We start from the raw sequence: 10001 nt of genomic DNA, 5'->3' as shown, positions 1-10001 counted from the left end.
ATTTTATCGTACTTTAAATAGGACAACATCATACCGTCTCTCCCGCTTACTCGCTTTATCTCGTTCGTGCACTGCATCCTCTTTGAAGCAACAGTATCGATGGATTATATAAACTGGCAATATACAAGATTCACGCGTTGTTCGTATACAGTGGCTGACGAAAGTTATCAAGTACTTATAGACACTTTTTATGAATATATTATGCCTGTTATACGAAAAACATAATGATAATAAAAAGCGTACAACTTGAAAATTTTATTAACATTGTAACGAAGCTGGACTATGTGATTTTAGAAAGCGAGTTTCAAATAAATCTAAAAATATGTATAATTCGGAGAACCTGCACACGGAAATCCAAACGAATCTGGTTTTCACTCTCACGTGTTTCCGATTTTTTCACTCCGTTCTACTTTTGACCTTTTTAATCGATAGAAACGAATCTCGTTATTCATAATAATAATTAAAGGAAATGATTACCAATTTCTACGAATGAATTTTTAATTAGAGTCCGGAAATGTTTTTTAAATACGATAGAAAAAAAGGAAATAATTATGATAAATCGGAACGATATACAGGGTGCATAAAAAGAGCGAGTGAGCGATATTTATGAAACATTATTTTAGATATCAAGACAGTGAACAAACTTCCTGGTCTGTTTCTCAAGTTCTAAGTCATTTATTTTTACACGTTAAAAAATATATCGATATCTGCGTGTATCAATGAATCAGCTGACGAATCTTTTTCTTTATTTCACTCACATTCCATCATTCTCACCCTGATGTAAAATTAAATATGACGATCGAAATTCTATTATCGTTTGCTTCCTCGGAGTGAAAAAACTGGAAATGTGGCTGAAATAAAGAAAAAGGTTCGTCAACTAACTCACTGGCCTATGTCAACTACTAACGTATTGTTAGGGTGAACTTGGATTATTTCTGACTTGGAAAATAAATCTTGAGCGACATTTTTACACGTGAACTTTCTTCGTTGCTTTATATCGTAACTTTCTTTCAAATAAGCTGCAAATATTTATGCAGATCCATATTTTTACGGACACGAGTATACAAAGATTTATTTCACCCGCTAAATATTGTAGCGACTATTCTACTTTGATCATCTTATGTATGTTTTTGATATTACGTGCATTCTGTGCATTCTTGCATCTTTAAATTTTCTATAGACGCGTAAATATCCGCAGTTAGCTTATAAATATACGCTTATTTTTACACCCTGTATAGCTGACTTTCCACTACCTTCGATAATTTTTAAAAATCTCGATGAACGGGAGGAGGGGCGTATAATTCGCTGAATTTCGACACACGAATGCTGTCAGTTCATAAACACTTCTACGAACAGCTACGCAATCGAAAGAGACGCCGTGGCTCCGCGGTGACCCCGAAACGTTATCAAAAGAGATGTAATCCTGCGCATAGAGAAAATAAGAAACCAGTAGTCCATTGGTGCTCGCGCATTCAACATGTACAAAACGTTATTCGTCAGTTCGGTTCTTTGGACATTGTTGGTATCTGACACCTTGGCCATCGAAGGTGTCAAGGGCCGTCACGTTCATCACGATCGACCGAATCCTGTCTTGAACAGCACCGTACTGGCTGGACTTTGCTACAAGAGGATACGGTGAGTGGAACGAGAAAATTCGATAACGAAAACGACGGATGTTTTTCCGCGTTAAACCGCAACGATGCAAATATGCAACGAGTACGACGCGACGTTTAACCCTGGTTATCGCCATGACGCCCACTGAATTCGTTCATTTTCTTTGCTTTTTTTCAGCTACGCGGATGCGTTAGCATTGAACGCCACGGGTCAGTTCCCTCACAATACACTTCCTTCGACGCCACAAGAAGGCACGGTAAATGTACCACACAGTAGCTCCAAAAGTTTAACACATATCCATATTTCTCAGTGACACGTTTCATTTTCTTTTTTTTTTTTTTTTTTATATGAAATTCTATCTTTTCATCTTTAGCCATAGCACGGTAGAACTAGGTAGAATAGTTTACATCTCTGCAGGCAATAGAAGTATTCCAAAAATACTTAATCCTTCGCATTTTAGCAGATAAAAAAGATTTGTAATATTTTGAAATACGAGTAGTATAAAGTCGAGATAAAAGATCGTGTGTACCAGTAACAATTTTTTAATATTTTGTTCGAACTTGAGATATTTCTTAATGTTAGAGTAAACTATATCATAGTCTCTGTATATTCCTCAATGAGTTTTCGATTCACACACACACACACACACACAATATGGATATAAAGATCTTCTATGATAAACGTTCAAATACTCTCATTGTATATTCCTTCCCTTTTCACCGCTAGAAAGGTGGATGGATCACGATTCTGGATTGTTGCGACGGCTACGAACGTAGCTCCACTTCCGGCGATTGCAATCCTCGCTGCATTGATGGATGTTTAGGTGGAGAATGCACTGGACCAAACGTATGCACCTGTTCTCCAGGCTGGATTGCACAGAAGGGCGTCTGCGTGCCCTCTTGCGAACAACCATGCCAAAAGGACGCCTACTGCTTCTCGCCAAACGTGTGCACTTGTAAATTGGGCTACGAAGAAGAAAATGGCAACTGCAAGCCTATCTGTCCCGGTGGCTGTAAAAATGGCGAGTGCGTGGCACCTCGAGTATGCAGATGCAGAGAAGGATACGTGATTCAACCCTCGCCCGAAGGTTTCACTGGGATCGAGGGCAAAGAGTGCGTACCCGTTTGCGAAAATGGTTGTCGCAACGGGGAATGCACTGCTCCTGGAACGTGCACTTGTCACGAAGGGTAAATTGACAAACTTGAAGATTTCAAATGGTTGAACGTTATTAGCAAACGTATTGCCAAGGCTAGCGTGTGCGAGACTCATAAACCAGCGAATTGTTTCTTTACAGGTACATTAATCCTTCGGGTGATACGGAATCCTGTGTGCCCAGCTGTCCTTCTGGTTGCTCCAATGGCGAATGCATCGCGCCCAATGTCTGTAAATGTAAACCAGGCTTTACACTCGATTCGACCAACAGATGCGTTCCAGAGTGTCCTCAAGGCTGCATCAACGGAGAATGCATTGCACCTAGTGTCTGTAGATGTAAACCAGGCTTTACCCTCGATTCCACCAACAGATGCGTTCCAGACTGTCCTCAGGGTTGCACCAATGGCGAATGCGTATCTCCAGGTGTCTGTAAATGTATACCAGGCTTTACTCTCGACCCAACCAACAAATGCGTCCCAGAGTGTGTTCAAGGTTGCGCGAATGGCGAATGCGTAGCTCCTGGAGTCTGTAAATGTAAACCAGGCTTTACCCTCGACTCCACCAACAAATGCGTTCCGGAGTGTGTTCAAGGTTGCATCAATGGCGAATGTGTAGCCCCTGGAATCTGTAATTGTAGTCCAGGTTACGTTCTAGATGGCAATAAGAACTGTGTCCCAGATTGTCCACAAGACTGTGCGAATGGCGTATGCGTTACACCAGGTGTTTGCAAGTGTAACCTTGGCTATTCCCACGATTCCAATGGCAGATGCGTCAACACGCAATCCGAGTCGAAAGTCTCTGATTGTCAGTTCGATTGCGGTCCAAACGCCAGGTGCGTAGGTCCCAACAGATGCTCGTGCAATCTAGGATACCGCTTGGACCCAGATACTAGGAGATGCATTCCGTTGTCCAATTCCTTCGAATGCAGAAACGGTTGTGGCATCAACGGCTTTTGCGCCGGTCCTGACATGTGCATCTGCAACTACGGAATGCCCGTCGATCCTGTCACTGGAAGGTGTCCTGACTTACAGCCCCGCCAGCCAACCCAGTCACAATGCCAACCCGACTGCGGATCAAACGGTAGTTGCGTTGGTCCCAATCGTTGCGTCTGCAACTTTGGATACATAGTCGATCCCGACACTGGAAGATGCATTCCCCAAAGGGGAACCACGGGAGAGGCTATGTGCGAACTGCCTTGCATCAACGGAGATTGCACCGGCTTTAATCAGTGCACGTGCAAACGTGGCTACATCTTGAGTCCTTCCGACGTCACTCGAACAAGATGCGTACCAGTATGCATGGGTGGATGCCATAATGGTGTTTGTACGGCGCCAAACATGTGCATCTGCAATCCTGGTTATAGGAAAGAAGCTGGCGTCAAGGGCAGGCAAAGATGCGTCGCCGTTTAATTTGTTTCTTCGCTCTATTTCTTCGTTATGTGCCGTATAGTCACAGATATATCCGAGTAAAGTATGTATGATCCTCAGTTAATAGAAGCGTTTTTTCATTCACGTGGATTTTCTATACCAGTTATCAAGCTGTGAGAAACAAAATTTTCTAATTGTTTAATTTATATTATAATAGTGGAATTATTGTAGCAACCGTCGAAGACTTTTCCGACGAAGATCATACCAAGCATGACCGTATTTGAACAAATTCGAGTTACACGGATGATAGGCGATTAGAAGATGGTCATTAGGCGAGACCGTTTCGCTCACATTCAATATTTCTCACTCGTATCTTTGAGGTAACTAAGAAATAAGCGGACTCAAGCGAAATAACAGTCGACTATTTGCTCGCTTATAAAGTACCTACCTCGATAATAAACGCGTAGTAAATCCGAATGTATATCTTACTGTATACCGAACTGTATGATTGCAAATGTATGCACGTGTCGTAGTTGATACGAAGCAGCGATTCGAGAATATCCTCGGCACTAGCCTTCGATTGTACAGTATCTTTTAATCTTTATACGATTATTTGTGAATAAAACAGATATATACGGAAACGGAATGACATATACTTTTGCGAATTCTTAGTGATGAGTTAGAGAGAGAGAGAGATATCTCTGAACATCCTGTTTCGTTTCATATTGTATAAGATATGAAACACTGCAGAGAACGAATGCTTTAGTATCGTTCATTCATTAATACAGAACGCGTCAGAACGAGACAAATCTCAAAATGACATTTCTTTACGTCATACTTCTCGCTATTTTTCTCCAAGTATGTGAAGTCGAGTCGGATCTATACCGTATAAACAAATCACGTTGCGACAAGTTGATCAGGTATATTCTCCTTGTCTTTGAAAAAATGAACAAACTGATTTAAAACAAATCGATTTAATCGTCACTGTACTTCTTCTTAGCTTCAGAGCGTCACGGAACGTCTCATACAGAGAGAGTTATCGAGTCACTAAATGGGCAATTTTTTACGAAACAAAATACCGATGGAAATACAGAAAAGAGGTAAACCATTTGATTCTACGCGAAGAATTTCCATTTTCGTCGAAATTAGTAGACTAGTGATATTTATGCAAATTCATATTTTTGTGTATATACGCAAGCAAAGATTTATTTCACACAGTATATAGATTATAACGAGTATAGTATGTGCTTGGAATATTTATATCTCGTAGCTAATGCCTCGTTAATGAAACATTTTGGAACGTTTTGTGTATTTCTACACCTTTAAATTCTCTCATAAGAGATGATCATGATCATAAGATTCTACCTGCATAAAAACGCCCCATTTATACACATATTACAAACTGATAAGATAAAAATATACATGCTTAAAAAATATTTCTAGTATTACACCGACTATCGTATTGAGAAAATGTGCTGCCCTACGTATGAAATGAAATTCAATGAATGCTACCCTGTCTGCTCTCCTGAGTGCACGAATGGCTATTGCGTCGAGGGTGCGTACGGTGACGATCACTTTTGTGACTGTTACATGAACTACGTTTCGTCTACAGCAAACAAACATGTTTGCGAACCATTTTGTCCTGACTGTGAAAATGGAAAATGCATGACTCCGTACGAGTGCAAATGCAATCCGGGATACCAAAGGATACCGGGTATTAAGGACTGCCAACCGATCTGCAGTAAGCCATGCATAAATGGCTTCTGTGGAGCACCGGAACGTTGCACTTGTAACAAAGGTTACAAGTTACTGGGTAATTCGACGTACACCTGCGAGCCAGTCTGTGAGAAAATTTGTGTGAACGGCAAATGTACGGGGCCTAATACCTGCACTTGTCACGATGGCTACGTACAAACAGACGAGAACTCGAAACATCTGTGCGTGCCATTTTGCGAAATTCCTTGCGCACCGTACGGAGAGTGCACTGCTCCTGACATCTGCACTTGCGTCGAGGGCTATCGATTTGATAATAGGAGTTACATAATGGTAAGTGTAAAATAAATTCTTGAATTGTTACGTGAAAGTTCGAAGAAAATTCTGAATCTACGTTGATAATTATAGTAGAATGTCGATTTTTGAAATTTATTCAATATCGGTAAAAGAGAACAAATATTTTAATGAAATAAATCAAACGAAAATATTCAAAGTATGAAGAAATACGACAGAAGAAGTGCTTCTATGTTTAGAATACGGAATTCTTCGCCAATAAATCGGCCTGTATACCTATCTGCGAGCAGACCTGCGTAAACGGATACTGCAGTGCGCCAAATGAATGTAACTGCCATCCTGGTTACGCAAAATCAAAAACTAAGGGGAACCTTTGTGAGCCTGTCTGCGAAGAAGGTTGCGTGAATGGGTACTGCAGTTATCCAGATACATGCAAATGTAACCCAGGCTATAAACCTCACACAACGAATCATTGTGTACCTATCTGCGAAAAGCCTTGCGAATACGGACACTGTATCGGCCACAACATATGTGCTTGCGTAAACGGCTACCATCTAACCGCAGACGACCCCTTCGTCTGTGAACCGACGTGCGAAGAAGAATGTCACTTTGGAACTTGCGTTAGACCTAACGAATGCGCTTGCAACGATGGATACTCGAAAAAAAACCGGACCGTGTGCGAGCCTGTGTGTACAGAGCCGTGTATCAACGGGTACTGCGGTGCTCCTGGGATATGCGCTTGCAATTCTGGCTACAAATTCTCACACAATTCTAGTACCATCTGCGAACCTGTCTGCGACCGCTTGTGCTTCAATGGATTCTGCAGCGAACCCAACAAATGCAAGTGTCTAGTAGGGTACCGGCAACTGGAAAATAACTTCAATGCTTGTGGACCGATCTGCGAGGAAGGCTGTGTCAACGGATATTGCACTCGTCCAAACGAGTGCACGTGCGAACCAGGCTATCGATCCTCGAAGAATAATTCAAATGTTTGCGAACCTGTTTGTACACAACCTTGTGAGAATGGATTCTGCAGCGCACCGGAGAAGTGCAATTGCAAGGAAGGTTACAGTCTATCGTGGGACATCCCGAACGTTTGCGAACCTGTATGCACGGTATCGTGCGGTGTTAATGGGATCTGCGTTGCACCAGACAGCTGCAAATGCAAAGAGGGTTATGAATCGGTGGGTAACGAGACTGCGTTTACCTGTGAACCTGTCTGCGACTTTGATTGCGGAAACGGTACCTGCGCATCTCCGAACGAGTGCACTTGCCACGCGGGTTACACGAAAGACGCAGAAGGTCACTGTCAGCCATTCTGCGAATTTTGCAACAATGGATCCTGTCTGCAACCTGAAGTCTGTGAATGTGACGAAGGTTTCGTTCTAATGGAAAAAGAAAATCGAAGCGTCTGCGAACCGTACTGCAAGAGTTGCTTCAATGGAGTATGCGTAGCACCCGGTGATTGTCGATGCAACGCTGGTTTTGTGAAAACAGATACTGGTAATTCAAACGACGGTAACGACTGTGTCAGCGCGTGTAAGAATAATTGCAACGACCATGGAGTTTGCGATGTCAATAACAGAAACTGCCACTGTTATTACGGATGGGATGGGATGGACTGTGGGGAAACACGATTTTGTATCGCAACGATGAACCACACAAGCGAACGCTTAAACGCGTAAGTATTGAAAACTTTTACATAATATTTTTGTACATTATGTGCATTTTGTATATTTTCACGTTCTTTTCATTGCAGATCGAACATCGAGTACGATGTAAACAACACGATCGCTTACGTAATTGAAAATAGTCCAATGTGCTACCACGATTGTTTAGACAAAATCAGTAACGAGACTTTGTGCTTTGGAAAGTACGAGAACAATACAGAGGATGATACAATCTCCTGTCTGATCGGTACAGCTATAAATGAACAACTTTCTCGGAGTAAAACAAGCTTCTAATTACTTTTCAGAGATTACAAATTTTGTTACGAATATCAGTAATAATAATTAACTTTGTTACGAATTAATCAATTAAATAATCTTTTCTGTCGATTCGTTATCGCTTTACACGAATCTTTCGTGCGAATTCTATCTGTTACATTTTTTAAATTGCGACACTACATTGTAGATTCCAACTGTTATCGAGTGTACGCAACACGCACGAAAGGCCTAAGTTACGCATCGATATCTGGAATCGTGGGTGCTGCGGCGATTACTGGTAGCGCCGCTACAATCTACGTGTTGATACGAACGAGCTTGAAAAAGAAAATTTCTTCTGGTAATTAATGTATCGCTACGTCATCAAAGTTTTCAAATGAGAGTTTCTAAAAACGCAATTTTTGAATTGTCGTTTGCAAACGCAGATAATACGCCAACAACGTCGACCCGGGGACAAGTCTCATTAACGCCTGAAGAGGATAGCAGCCTGTAACTGGAAGACGAACTTTATTCGTTTCACCTCTTTGTTAAGCCATTAACGGTGCATGTAAAATATATTTTATAAATAAAACGTTTGTCACATATTCCATCAGGCTAAGTTTCAATCTAACTCAATCCCTCTCACTTTTCGAAATAATAATTTGTTTCATTGCTTAAAATTTATAAAGGCTACCAGATCTAGAATTGAGAAACTTCATTCATAATCTCTTTTAAGAAAATTCGTGCATTAAAAAGTTTCTAACACTAGAACTACCGATAGTTAACACGAAGCTATTTCTACTACAACCAGTCAAAATGATTGGTCTTTAAAAAATACGTAATAATAGAATATTTTTATATTTTTTGATTTATTACTTTCTTACAGAAGGAATTCCATGTTATGTAGTATATTTTTAGTATTATTAATTCAGCTGAGACCATGATCCCCAAACGAGGGTTGACATATTTATAAAATAGTAGAATCAATCGTTTTGACTGGTGTGGTATTTCTAGTGTTAGCATCTAGCGATCTAGCGATCGATCCGCAATTTTTCCGATAACTGATATCGTCATATTGAATGATACGCAGTAAAGATTTTAAAAACGTGTGGGAGATTGTACGAAACGAGGAAACTGGTTAATTGGGGTTCGATAAACAGATTACAGAACCCTTTTACACTTCGACAATCTTGACTGGTTTTGGTATAAATAGCCTTGGTACAAAATTATTTTCAATTTGAATACATAAAAACTAAATAACATTCATTATATTATTCTTTTAGTTATCATTGCGAAAGTCATTATATCATTGCGGAAAAAATATAACACGAAGTAGGAATTTTAAAATAAAATTGTAAAACCAGTCAATTTGACTGATGTGGTAATTCTAGTGTTAAATGGAATGCCGAATGCGTTTAATCACCTTTATATATTAAATTTATTTTTCGTTTAACAACCTGACATTATCATTGTAATTACCGATAAAGTAAACGAGCAGAAGTATATATGCTTATTATTTTTATACAAAGATATAATCAGCTAAGGAGTGGTAATTCCGCAAATCTATAAGATACATGTGAGTATTATTTACTTTCCCCCATGTTTATACATATCAACCAAGAGATAAAGCAAAAATCCTGTTAACCTTCCGTGGGAAAGCATATTTTTTGCACCTTTCGTAGGCAACCTGAGTTGTTTGTGCACAACCTATGTTTGAGCACAAGAGAAATTTTTATTGTTTACTGTTCTCGAACAAACTTACTTGAACCAAATTCTTGTTGATTCGAAGAATCCATTAGTGCCTACTTCTTTAGGCAACGGAACCTGGATCTCCTTCCCACCCACCCCCTTTTTCCAAGATATTCAAAAATAAAATTTCACTCCGGGTATAAACGAGCCAGGTTGCCCACGGTTGGTTAAAATTTGTGACGAAGGATCC

At 40.2% G+C, this 10001-nt stretch overlaps 1 protein-coding gene across 1 annotated transcript; it reads left to right on the top strand.

The window, feature by feature from the left end:
• Positions 1-1392: 1392 nt before the first annotated feature.
• On the top strand, positions 1393-8670 carry LOC126924484 (fibrillin-1-like). The gene is made up of 11 exons (XM_050739028.1): positions 1393-1635; positions 1792-1870; positions 2341-2801; positions 2909-4169; positions 4917-5053; positions 5134-5233; positions 5577-6179; positions 6380-7821; positions 7900-8087; positions 8274-8423; positions 8509-8670. Exons 1-11 carry the CDS (start codon positions 1478-1480, stop codon positions 8574-8576), a joined length of 4647 nt encoding a protein of 1548 aa, XP_050594985.1. The 5' UTR covers positions 1393-1477; the 3' UTR covers positions 8577-8670.
• The last annotated feature ends 1331 nt before the right edge of the window (positions 8671-10001 follow it).

This window comes from Bombus affinis, chromosome 14, assembly GCF_024516045.1.
Source record: "Bombus affinis isolate iyBomAffi1 chromosome 14, iyBomAffi1.2, whole genome shotgun sequence".
NCBI lineage: Eukaryota > Metazoa > Arthropoda > Insecta > Hymenoptera > Apidae > Bombus > Bombus affinis.
Note: the sequence above shows the minus strand (reverse complement) of the source record. Positions and strands in the feature narration are given on the sequence as shown.